Genomic DNA, 12673 nt, shown 5'->3' with positions numbered 1-12673 from the left:
GTGCAAGAAGAAGGCACGTCCTCCAAGTTCCATCCACGCCAGTCCCTCTTTCCCCTTCACGCCCACCCTCCAACAGGCCATTGCTTCCCTTATCCTCGCCTTGTCTTCTTCCCCATCTCTCGTTGCTTTTCCCTCGTACCGTTGGCCCTTCTCCTCCAGGCCTGGGTTGTCGTTCGTCTTTATTTACTCCCGCTGTTTAGCTCTGTTTAATTGAGTTCCAACTCACCCCTTTATCATCATGTCCTCCACCGAGACTGCCTCCCCCATTGGCATTGCCAACGTAAGTTATGGACCATATTTAACCTCCCAAACAAGATCCGAAATCTCATTCTAACATCGTCTTCTCAATAGCTCCCCAACCAGCGGTATGTGTCGCCAGATGCGCGCCAACTCATGATATATTCTAACCAATCTATTCAGGCACAAGATTGTCGCCAAGCGGGGTGCGGCCTTCACTATCATGGTTGGTTCATTCGGGATACTGTCGAGGGAAGAAGCCCGATGCTCATCAATCCATACAGGTCGCTGGTGAATCCGGCTTAGGAAAGACCACCTTTATCAACACCCTGTTCTCCACCACCATCAAGAACTACGCCGACCACAAGCGTCGTCATCAGAAGCAGATTGACCGCACTGTCGAGATTGAGATCACCAAGGCTGAGCTGGAGGAGAAGTTCTTCAAAGGTTCATACACACAACACCCTCACCGCTGGACTGGCTGCTAACGCTGCGGGTTGCCTCCCGCTCTAGTCCGCCTGACCGTCATTGATACCCCCGGATTCGGAGACTATGTCAACAACCGTGACTCTTGGCAACCGATCATTGAGTTCCTCGACGACCAGCATGAGTCGTACATGTTGCAAGAGCAGCAGCCTCGCCGTACGGACAAGATCGATATGCGTGTGCATGCCTGCCTGTACTTCATCCGCCCCACCGGACACACCCTGAAGCCCCTCGACATTGAGGTCATGAAGCGCTTGAGCTCCCGTGTCAACCTTATCCCCGTCGTTGCCAAGGCCGATACCCTCAGCCCCTCGGACCTGGCTGTTTACAAGCAGAGAGTGAGCCACTCAGCCATTGTCCCGTGCTGAAGAATGGAAGTTAACCACAGGTGATCCTATCAGATTCGTGCTGTCATCGAGGCCCAGGGCATCAAGATCTACACCCCTCCCGTCGAGGAGGACGACGAGCATGCCGCCGCTCACGCGCGCACCCTCACGGCTGCCATGCCTTTCGCTGTTATCGGATCCGAGAAGGACGTTAAGACTACCGACAACCGGGTGGTTAAGGGTCGTCAATACGCCTGGGGTGTTGCCGAAGTTGAGAATGAGGATCACTGCGATTTCAAGAAGCTCCGCTCGATTCTGATCCGCACCCACATGCTCGATCTCATCCACACTACCGAAGAGCAGCACTACGAGGCCTACCGCGCACAGCAGATGGAAACCCGCAAATTCGGCGAGGCTCGCCCCAGGAAGCTGGACAACCCCAAGTTCAAGGAAGAAGAGGAGAACCTGCGCAAGCGTTTCACCGAGCAGGTCAAGGTCGAGGAGCAGCGGTTCCGCCAGTGGGAGCAGAAGCTCATTGCAGAGAGGGATCGCCTCAACAAGGACCTGGAGGCCACCCATGCTGCGTAAGTTTGCCCAAGTCCTCGTTTAGGACAACACGATGCTAATCGCCAACAGAATCAAATCTCTCGAGCAGGAGATCGAGGGGCTGCAGGGCTCTTCTACTCGCAGCCATGGACGTCGTTAAGATACCAGAGGACCACCGGACACGACCGTGGGCCTGTAACGGACTGTGGAAAAAGCAGAAGAAATGTGCTTTCGTCTCGACTAATATCTTTACATCTGACTACCCCTTTAAATGTTTTTCTTTCCTTTTGATTTTCGGATTTTGCGCGCTCAGGGGGACCATGCAACCTGGGTAGAGATTGACGCCCAGAGTTGTCTGGAGATTTTGCTCTTCTGATTTGCCTGCTGGTAACTAGCGATGGTTTGACTACATCTTCGATAATAACCCACTTGTACTCCGTAGCATGTCAATACAGATTTAATTATGTGCATGTGCTGCAGAGAAATATAAAAAAAAGAAAAGAGAAAAAAGAAAGTATGAACCGTTGGTTCCCGTTGATCCGCAGGAATGCGGAGTAACTTTGGCGGATTTGCTTGAAGCTAAAATAATATGGACCCCGCCGGCGGTGAGCCGCGCCCATCTGTTTTGTCTCCAACTTCCGCATTCCGGCCTTCACGTTGGATGTCGAGCAGTGAACAATCTCCGATCCCGCACAGCTTCACTACGCTTATTGCTGAGAGCATTTCCTCGGTCCTTCAGAAAGTTTGCCAATGCCAGCAATTAAACAGTTCCCCACCCAACTGGCCCACACCCTCAAAACCCACAATGGTCAGCTAGCTCCACGCCTTACGCTCTAGAAGCTCTAGATCCCCTCTGACGTATCTCAGGCCCCGTGAACGCTGTGACCTTCTCCAGCTATCCTGGGACCTATGTCCTTACCGGCTCGACAGATCGTGCTATTCACCTCTCCCGGGCTATTCCCAACAATAACAATGCCTCCGCCGCAGAGACGACGTCCCCAATCCAGAAGTATGAGGCGCACGGGTACTCCGTGTTGGACATTGCCGTCGCAGCAGACAACTCCCGGTTCGCCAGCGTTGGTGGAGACCGCCAGGTCTTTCTGTGGGATGTCGAACAGGGAGGAACAATCAGACGCTGGAGTGGACACAATGCGCGTGTTGAGGCCGTCCAATTCGCAGGCGAAGATGACTCTGTAGTGGTGTCTGGTAAATTCGTCCCAATTCTAATTAACGCTTTTCTTCGCGACCACTGACTGTTTTTGTGTGCGGTTTAGGCAGCGCAGACACAACTATTAACATCTGGGATACCAAGTCCAACTCCTACAAGCCCATCCAGACCCTCACCGAAGCCCGAGATACCGTTTCTTCCTTGCATGTTCACATGCCCACATACTCTATCGCAAGCGCAAGCTACGACGGTCGAGTCCGAGTGTACGATATCCGGATGGGACGCACCCTTGTCGATGTTCTCGCACACCCTGTTACTAGTGTTCGCTGCTCCAATGACGGCAATGCTCTTTTAGCATCTACAACAGACGGGCGCATCCGGATGCTGGACCGAAGTGACGGCAAACTATTAAAGGCGTTTGGTGGCGATGATGTCAGTCCAGGTCAGGGTCATAGCAATGCCACATATCGCAAAAGCGACCTTCGAATTCGCTCTATCTTCGCGAAAGCAGACGCCATTGTCCTCAGCGGGAGTGCGGCAGATGACTCCGGCAATGGCAATGGTGCTACACAGGCGTCCGTATTCGCCTGGGATGTGCTCAGTGGAGAAGTGGTCGCGTGTGTCCCAGCCGGACCAGGCGTCAAGGCCGTAAGTGCTGTATCGTGGAATGAAAAAGGAAATTGCTGGGCTGGTGGTTGTTCAGATGGTATGTCTCAGCTATCAATGTTTATTTTCGTTTGTGCAACCCTCCTTTCCCTTTCATAACCACTACTATGCATTCTGTCCTCGTTTTCAAACTCTACACTGTACCTGTTTTTCTCACTACGTGGCGCATTGCACGTGGCTAACCATCTGTCCCTCTGCTTACTGGTAACCCATCAGGAACCGTCAAAGTCTATCGCTAAGTTTAGACTGTGTTGTCCGACCCTTGCCCAGCTAGCTAGCCGAGAACTAGCTAGCTAGAGCCCAGCCACTCATCAACTAATCCCGACAAGACAAGACAAGACTACAATGAATAGCTCAGCAACCCAGCCAACCGGTCAACAGGCAAGGTTCCCCGTCAGCAATAATCATCATCAGCCACCAGCGCCTACGCACAGACATTCTCACCCTCTTGGCTTGGCTTTGCGTTTCCCTTCCCATTCCCCCAATGGCTCGTGTTCCAACCATGACTGGATACCATGCGAACTTATAAGAAAACGCCACCACAACCACCACCATCAACAGCACGTGTAGCGTGTAGCGCTTATCAATGCACACCAATGCGAACGGATGTTCTCAGCCTTGTTGCCTGCATTTATCCCCTAACAAGTGCCGCTTGCTGGCTACTTGCTTACTTTCCGTCCTTGCCCGCCCACCATCTTCTTCCTTCTCGGATATCGCCGGCAAGAAAATGAAGATAGATAGATAGATTGCGTTGCGTCGCCTCACATTGCATCAGCTGTCGTGATCATCAGATAGGTGGTGCGTGCGCCACTCCGCTCCACTCCACTCTACCAGACAGACCAAATGACATAAAAAAGAGGAGGGAGAATAATAAGCAGCGACGCTACGCTACTTACTATTCTTGTACGTCTGCCGAAACAGGGAATAGGTTAGGTTCCGGTGTGGTGTGGTTGTGTGGTGTATCGGTGTAAGTAGCGACTACGTATCCATCCTTCCATTGATTGGATCAGTGTGTGAGGGTGGAGAAAAAAAGCCTGAATAGGCTGAAGCTTTTCTTTTCCTTGCAGTTGTGTTATATTGCTCACGAGGCATTTCAGCCTGTGGCGACAGACAGACACAGTGCGGTGGCGAGTGTTGTCGTTGCTCATCGCTCGCTCGCTCGCTCAGCCTCGAAGGAGCGCTTGGATTGTCTGAGCGCCTAACTATCCACTGCACAACCAATTGCGGAAGGACGAGTCTACTGAGTGATTTTTGATGACGCGAGATACGGTTTGGTTTGGTTGGGAAGCAATACAGGATTGAGGCTCTGCAATAGACCCAACTTGAGGATCAATGATTTCTTTGTCTTCGTGAAACTTTGTCTGTTATTCTTCCATACAATTTCCAATCACCCATATGCAGTTTAGACCAGGGAATGTAGATCGTCAGCCATGCTAGATACAAATCACATATATCCGCCCTGAAAGTAATTCGAGGATTAAACACGGGTCGAAACGAACCCAAATAGACAACTCCGACCTCGCTTGCTGAAGTATTGACAGTGTTAGGAAAAGTGGAAACAGTGTGTCGTGCTTAGAGAAAGTAGAGATAGAAATTTCATGTCGCAGGAAAAAGAAGAAAATGCATATATCTCGATACAAGAAACTTTTTGGTATGTATGCAACGTAAGTCCGAGCTGCAGTTTGCTTGAAGGGGAAGTCCAAGCAAGAAAGGTCAATGCAACAAAGGGAAAAATAAGATGATGCAGCGTTTTTGGTATCCGTTTGAGCATGATTCATTTAAAAAAACAAGTAAGAATCGAAAGGACACAAGGGAATTGAGCGTGGTTGCTACGCTGAATAACGGAAAATCAAGAATAAGCAGGGTGAAAAAAGAAGAGTAAATGCAAAACAAGTGGATCAAGAAACTTTTTGTTGTAAGCAGAAGGAGTTCAAAGTTCGAGTGCCGTGATTCCTGCATCGGGTTCGTGGCTTTCCGCTTCGAGGGCGTCGACGGCACGGTGAAGCTCGTGTTCGCCCACAATGATGGAACCCGCCCGCGCAGTGCTAAGAAAGCTGATCTCGACGGCGTCCATGTATGGGTCCATGTCTGGCTGCAGACGATGGGTTCTGTAGCCGGGGCTAGTGCCGAAGGATCTGACAGGTCCACCGGAGCCGTGGCTAGAGGACAGGACATTTTTGAAGGCACTGTCGAAAGAGGAGCCACCGCCGTTCCAAGAATGGGAAAGAATCGTGGATACGTCAGTATCCTCATCGCCCCGTGCGTGCGTTGCGTCGGCAAGTCGGCCAGCAACTCCGCACACAATACCTGAAGCTTCCAGCGGAAGCTTACGTAGGTCGAGCATGATGGGAACAAGAACCTCTTCCTTAGATCCCAAAAGAAGACTTGTATCGTCATCCGAGTCAGTGGCCGCTGATGAGTCACTTGAGAAGCGGGGGAGAAGACGCTTTTCCAGCAAGAGTGACGCCGCGGGGTCAGCAGCGGTTAGGGTGAGAGAGAGGAACCGTGGCTTGTCGACGATCAAAGCTGTTGTGAGGGCTTCACGGAGGATGGCAATGGAGCTTGTATCGCTCGTGTAGCGGTGATGCGCGGCGCATTGCACTAGACGCAGGGTTCTGTCAACGGATGGGACAATTTGGTGCTTCCGCAGCGAGCTAAACGTGCGCGTTTGCAGTTCATCCAGCGACGAGGGTGGCGGAGTGGCAGGAGGGGAGCTCAAGCTGCTCGCCGACCGGGACGAGACGGGACTAAAGCAGCTGTTGAACTGGGATTGGTTGTTGTTGACGAAAGCCTCCGTTGACATTTCGAAATGAAAGCCACGCTTCTCCAAGGCTTCAATAACCTGGGACTTGCTTCGAAGAGGCACGATGATGTAGTCGGAAAAGTACGTGGAGATGAAGAAGATAGAGCTAGAGCATGTCAGCCAGAACGTTGCACAAACTCAAGGTCAGCTGCACCATACATTCCTGCCATGGCCAGCGGGCTCGTAAGCTCGAGGACCCGTTGGCCAGCTTCGAGGCCCTCTCCGTACACCTGCATGGCAATAAAATCATCATGGCTGATGGAGAGGCGGCTTTGGCCCGAGGAACTGCTCTGAACGAACTTGTTGACCAGAGGAGCGAAGTACTCATTAGCAAGCTGTCTGGGGCACATGATCGAGCATTCCACAGGGGTGATTGAGAAGTTCAAAAATGCCGGCTGGTGGCGTCTATGACCCTCTGCGTACCCATCGTCCTCTTCCATTTGGTTCTCGGAGATAGGAGGCACCTCATGGAAGAGAATCTGCATGATCGGATTCAAAAAGAAGGGATATAGGTCTAGAGGGATATGCACCAGGGCCAGCCTGTCTTCCTGTATTTCGACAACAGTGGTTAGCAAGATTAGTCTACCAGGAGGGGATTCCATGCTGCTCCGCGTAGATTTGGGGGCATCGGTGCAGTAAAGGAGACGGCATGATGGCAATGGTACTTGAAGACTTACCATGAACTGGACCTGGGCAGAGATGAGAGATAATGACTGTTCCATCATGGCTGTCGATATTCAGATGACGTATTTGCATCAGAAGATCGGGATCATGCACAATCAAATGAGTGCGAGTTCAGTGTATGTGACGAGTAGTAGTAGTTAAGGTGCTCAAATCAGCTGCCGTCACCGAATTTCCACAAACTCAGGCGACAGAGTGGTTTTAGTGATGCCAGGTGGATACAAGGCCGAGCATACGAGAGAAGATAAAAGAAGAAGTCACGATCGGAAGTATGATGATGATGATGATGTGAAAGGCTGGCACCAGGCAATACAGGGTGAGGCAGGTGAACGGGGACCAGTAATGTGTGGCGCAGGGCAACTCGAATCCTCTGGTGACAGCGTGAGTGGTCGGTGGGTTTCTTTATGCTTTTCTTTTCTTTTTGCGCTTGAGAGTTCTGGATGGAAGACAGCTTGCTTTCATTGTTTTCCAAACCCCCTTGGTTACGCCATTGTTTGAAAGAATGATATCAATGAGAGCCAGCACGCAAGAAGGGAGGAAGATCTAGTCAGAGAGAGAGATGGTGCGGGATAGACGCAACACGGGGGGATCGGGTAGAGCAGGGGAAGTGGAGGATAGGTTGATGACTGAATAAGACAGAATAAGGAGGTAGTGAGAACTGAAGAGTAGGTGGAAGGGAAGTTGAAGTTGTCGTGGTGGTTGATTCTCGAGAGGGGAGAAGAAGAGAGAGAGCAGGTGACTTGAGCTTCTGGTGACTCTTCTTCCTGCACTTCCTCTTTCTCTTTCTCTCCTCCTCACTTCTAATTCCTCGGCAACCCTCGAAGTTCCCCTTTCTTTCCTGTCTCACTTTCCCTCAATCCCTTTTGCTTCAGACTGGTTCAATTACCTGTCTGTCTCCAGTTGACTTTGAATATGTTACGCTTCAACCGCCACACCGGAGATCCGCTGAAAGACCCGGCGGAGTCAGCCTTCCCCAAGGTACGACACCGGGGGATCGAAAAAAAGAAAAGAAAAGAGCTAAGGCACACTTGACAGATGAGGGGAAGGAGAGGGAAAAGAAAATGAAAATCTGTTTGAGCACTGACTGATTGGCGGTTGAGGCACGTCGTCTGCTTCTTTTGCGCGCCGCCAGAATGACTCCTCTTATCCAGACTTTAAAAGCAAAAGATCAGACGAACCTTTTACCTAATAATCCATCCGTGGGAACACACCCAAATCAGCGTCTCGGCTTTATCTCCAGCTCCACCGACCCAGCACCTTATCAGCAGCACCAGCAAATCCCCTCGATCGCCACCCCGCGCTAGGCGCCGGTACCGACGTTGCCCTGTGCTCTCCGGTGCATCATTCAGGCGCACGGATCGAGCATTAATCTAATGGCTGATGTCTGGCGGGAGCAGGATTCGACGGTCAGAGCGAGGCAGGATTTCCTCTGCTGCTGCTCATCGGCTCCCCGCACTTTCCAGGGGCAAGGATGTTGTGCGATGAACGTGTGGGAGTGTAAGCTAGTCAGGCACCACGGTCGCTGCAGTTCCATCCATCCGGTCACACAGATGATCCTGCATTGCATCTGAAAAGCACAACCATGAAGTTCGTAGATGAGGCACTATTCAGCAATTTACTACTACAAAGTATTAGACTAAGGGGAAGGTCGGAATGGGCTCATGGACTCGTTATCGCTTCCACCAGGCGCCAGCACCAGCACCATCAGCAAACACGGTTAACGGTGTACTCTAGCAGTGGATCTTGTTCCATTCCGGCATGACCAACGGAACAACGGCTATGGATACAACTGAACTGACGGGCCCCCTAGGGCATAATTTCAGGTGCTATTGCAGCGAACTTACCATCAAAAAATCTAGCCATTCAGAACCCTGGTAATGGCAACCCAAGGATGAGACTTTCCTCATTTTCATAACTTTTTATCCCTCCAGACAAGACACGATCCTCCCATTCCCAGCCCGGACTGAAATCAAGCCCATGCAACCCACCACTTACATCCCGACCTTCAGCCACTCTCTCTTATCTTGGACCCTCGGATCAAACTTACCGACCCCCCTCCCAATCGTTCATCACCACAACTCTTTCCCAGCCAGCCAGCCAGCCAGTCAGCCAGCAGCGTCTCTCCTCCAATGCGCTTGGAGCGCTACCACTTAGAAACCAACCCGATCGTCAGTATCCCCTCCTTCTCAGCAGCAACAAAGTTCCGAGGGTGGCCATCAATCTCAAACAAGATGACTCGCAACTGCGCGGGTCATTGGCTCTCGTTATCTGCTCGATCAGATCAACGCTCCCCAGCCCTCCTGTACGTCGTCGATTTGGGATGTCCACCATCCAATCAGTTTGGTTATCCGGCTGATCGACCCGACATCTTGTGGTCTGATGTCTGCATGCATGCATACTGAGAGTATTATATTATTGTAGTTGTGGCCTGAGTACGGAGTAGATCCGTCATTCAATCAGCTCAGCCACTCACCACTATAACAGCTATGATTGCATCAGATCACTGACTGGATGAGGTAAGTCTTATTGAACACAGAACAGTAGCAGGCAGACACCATACACTAGGTAGGTAGTAGTAATAATAGAGTGGATACAAATAATAATAGATCCTCTCATCACACGCAACAACCACCCACCATCACCACCATCACCAGCCACTTCTAGCCACATTTCACACCCTCTCTCTTCTACCATCCCAAGTAATAGTAGTAGTCATGTTCCCAAAATGAACCCACATCCAAATCACTTGATCCCCAACTTCCAAGATTCCCTTCCCTCCTCTACACACACACACACACACACATACCACATACTCAGATAATCACATACCTACCCATCATCATCATCATCATCATCATCCTCGTATACATTTCCTTGTTTCTTTAGTCCCAAGTATAGTCACTACCCACTGTGCAAGTCGTGTGACATGACATTCCTCCACCACACCATTAACAAGTACGTACATGCTGATCAATCCTCTACTACTACTACTACTACTACTACTTCCCTCCTCCGCAGTACATACATTGATGATTGACATGACAATGTGGGTCATTCCCGCATTCGGGATTTGATTCGGGATACATGAGAATCAAGTTCATGTCGTGTCTTTTGACTTGGTTATCCACTCTGTAGGCATCATTCGTTCATTGGGATTAAATGGATCACTGAACTGTTTAAACTGAAGAAGCTGTGGAGACGGAGGAAGGAGTGTGATGTTTCTTTCTATCTTCGGAGTAAAGTACCGTCCTATTGCAGTTTGCTTTGGTCTATAGTTACTTACTATCTTACTTACTATTTTAGTTTGTTTAGTGAGTATAGTGTGGTGGCGATGTCACATATCCTGCCTGCACTGTACTCTCTCCTCATATGTCAATAGTCTATAGATAGGAAAATGACCGAGTCTTCTACTACTAGTTCAATCATACTTACCCATGATAAGCAAGCACACCCACTAAGCCAGACTATCATAAGTAGAACAGAGTAAATCACCACTTTTTGCATTTTCTCTTCTGCAACACTAAAAACGAAAGAAAAGAGTATAAACCGGTGAACACACAACGCCCGCAGCAATGCACATAGTAAACCCCCTAAGCAAAGAATTGAGTACAGTTGACACAGCGTACGTAGTAGGTAGTAAATATCTAACCCCGCCGTATGTTAAAGTGTAAAAATAATAAAGGTATATTCACAAACAACACAATTAATCATCATCGACACGCGCCCGTTTGGAGCCCCGTTCCGAACGGTCGACTTCCTGAATACCGTAGCGCTTTTGGCCTGCACCGGAGCTAGTGACGTCGGCGATCATGCTGTCGATGCCGAAGGGGTCGGTGGTATCTTTTTCGAATTGCACGGGGCCGTCACGAGCCTAGATAGGTGTCAGTTGGATACTTCTTGAGTAGACTAGGTAGAAAGGGCATACCTCAGCTATGTCAGCACCGCGGAACCCTTCCTTCGCTCTACCGAGCACCTCGAACCGATTCTGCTTCTGGATCTTGCTCATCTCGCCCTCGGCGCCTTCGCCGTCATCGTCATCAGCCTGCGCCCGTGGACGGTAGATGCTGTTAATGGCGTCCTGCGCGGCAAACAGCGGCTTGTCGTACGGGTTATCCTCGTTGAAGCCCGAGTCCATGCCGCTGGTCTGATTGAACAGACGCGAGTCATACATCGACTCGGATGCCTGCGTCGGCTTAGCCAATCCCAGCGCCACCTTCTCGGAAATATCCCGGTTCTGCTCGCGTGCCATCATCTGGATACGTCTCTCCGTACCCATCCGCGACTGACGGAGCTGTCTCTCCGCCTCCTGACGACGCTCACGACGCATGCGCTCGCGATCCCGAGCAGCATCCTCATCCTCACTAGCCGAGTACGGCGACGGGCTGCGGCTGACACTGCGCGAAGGCGAACGAGATCCAGCACGAGAATCGCGTCGACTGCTACTAGCAGCTGCACGCTCCTCGCGGGCCTTCTGCGCCAACGCACGCAGATGCTCCTCCTTCTGGGCCTTCTCCTTCTCCGCCAGCTTCTGCTGCATCTGAGCACGCAGCCTAACCTCCTCTCTGGCATGACGATCCGCCGTAAACAGCGCCTCCGCAAACTGCGCGAACTTATCATTGATCGACACATCCTGCAGTCCACGTCCATCAGCCGCCAACCGCTTATCCAACGGAACCGTGTAACCCTTAGGGTTCTTCCAATTCGACACCGGCGGCGGGATCCTCCACGCTTCCTGATCCTCAGCCGTGAGCTTCCTCGGCGGCGAATGCATAACCGGCGGAGGTGGCGACGGCGGACCACGAGGGATCTTCTTATGCTTGAACTTCGGCGGCTCCATGGGATCCTGCTGTCTCTCGACGATCTTCATAATACGATCATTCTTCTTCGAAGTATCACCCATCTGATTAGCCGGCGTATACCTCACAAATGTAGGCTCCGCCCTACGTCCACCCTTCACGTTCTTCGGCTTCTGCGCCGCCGCCGCACCCTCCACTAGACTGGCGAGCGCGTTCTTGGTCTTCTCCATCTGCGCCTGGACTTCTTCCTCCGACGGCCGATCCAACGAAACCTCGCCCATGTCGACGCGCTGGCGCAGCGGAATCAGATCCTTAAACGAGGCATGCACGATCCGGTTGTCGCTGTGTCCGCGGCGCGCGATAGCATCGTATTTGACTTTTCCTTCAGCGTCGACTTGCACGGCGAGCGCGTTCGATGTCGAGGACGTGCCCTTCCGGCCCATGTCGAGGGGGTACTGCGCGACTAGGATCTCGGGGAACGCGCCGCCGTCGCCAAAGTCTTCGGGGGCGCGGGGCCGCCATCCGGCTCGGTTCTGGTAGGGAGGGGGGCCGGTTCTCTGTAGATACCATATTAATCATCGTCATTAGCATTGAGTTATAGTAGTGAAGGTGGGCTAAAGCTTTCGTGGATGGAATTTATGTATGGATGCGGTGCTACCCACCCGGAGAACAATCTGTGTTTCGTCGAGTTGTCCCGGGCCTACGACCCGCGGACCTCGGGGCTGTGCATGTTGCGGTAGCTCTTCCTCCTCGCCGGTGTATTTCGGCTTGGGGAGAGACTTGAATAGGCCCTCCGCTATGGATGCCATTCTGAAGTTGTGAGGGGGAGGGAAGAGGATTGGTGGAGGAGGAATATGATGAAATGGTTCTTCGATGGCGAGTGAAGATGGGCTTGGCTTCTTTTGGCGCTGCGGGAACCGGGAGGGTCACGTGCACCGTCACCGCCTTAGAAGTTTACTTGGAT

At 51.5% G+C, this 12673-nt stretch overlaps 4 protein-coding genes across 4 annotated transcripts; 2 read left to right on the top strand and 2 right to left on the bottom strand.

Annotated features, from left to right (window-relative positions):
• Positions 1 to 6: 6 nt before the first annotated feature.
• aspC (septin CDC12) lies at positions 7 to 2061 on the top strand. Its single transcript, XM_025685153.1, has 7 exons — positions 7 to 280; positions 352 to 365; positions 421 to 463; positions 522 to 684; positions 751 to 1061; positions 1125 to 1633; positions 1686 to 2061. The coding sequence occupies exons 1-7, from the start codon at positions 239 to 241 to the stop codon at positions 1753 to 1755; spliced, it is 1152 nt and encodes a 383-aa protein (XP_025545031.1). The 5' UTR covers positions 7 to 238; the 3' UTR covers positions 1756 to 2061.
• A 223-nt stretch (positions 2062 to 2284) lies between these two features.
• BO79DRAFT_283592 (WD40 repeat domain-containing protein) lies at positions 2285 to 3668 on the top strand (the record flags this gene model as incomplete). The annotated part of the gene is made up of 4 exons (XM_025688163.1): positions 2285 to 2403; positions 2463 to 2801; positions 2870 to 3469; positions 3646 to 3668. Exons 1-4 carry the CDS (start codon positions 2346 to 2348, stop codon positions 3666 to 3668), a joined length of 1020 nt encoding a protein of 339 aa, XP_025545030.1. The 5' UTR covers positions 2285 to 2345.
• Positions 3669 to 5359: 1691 nt separating this feature from the next.
• BO79DRAFT_223272 (ACT domain-containing protein) lies at positions 5360 to 6957 on the bottom strand (the record flags this gene model as incomplete). Its single annotated transcript, XM_025683595.1, has 3 exons — positions 5360 to 6338; positions 6392 to 6780; positions 6910 to 6957. 3 exons carry the CDS (start codon positions 6955 to 6957, stop codon positions 5360 to 5362), a joined length of 1416 nt encoding a protein of 471 aa, XP_025545029.1.
• A 3441-nt stretch (positions 6958 to 10398) lies between these two features.
• On the bottom strand, positions 10399 to 12563 carry BO79DRAFT_283590 (SKIP/SNW domain-containing protein). The gene is made up of 3 exons (XM_025688162.1): positions 12372 to 12563; positions 10839 to 12266; positions 10399 to 10784 (listed from the first exon to the last, which is right to left on the bottom strand). The coding sequence occupies exons 1-3, from the start codon at positions 12516 to 12518 to the stop codon at positions 10617 to 10619; spliced, it is 1743 nt and encodes a 580-aa protein (XP_025545028.1). The 5' UTR covers positions 12519 to 12563; the 3' UTR covers positions 10399 to 10616.
• Between the last annotated feature and the right edge of the window lie 110 nt (positions 12564 to 12673).

Source organism: Aspergillus costaricaensis, assembly GCF_003184835.1.
Source record: "Aspergillus costaricaensis CBS 115574 unplaced genomic scaffold BO79scaffold_1, whole genome shotgun sequence".
Taxonomy (NCBI): Eukaryota; Fungi; Ascomycota; class Eurotiomycetes; order Eurotiales; family Aspergillaceae; genus Aspergillus; species Aspergillus costaricensis.
This window is presented reverse-complemented; position numbering and strand designations above follow the sequence as displayed.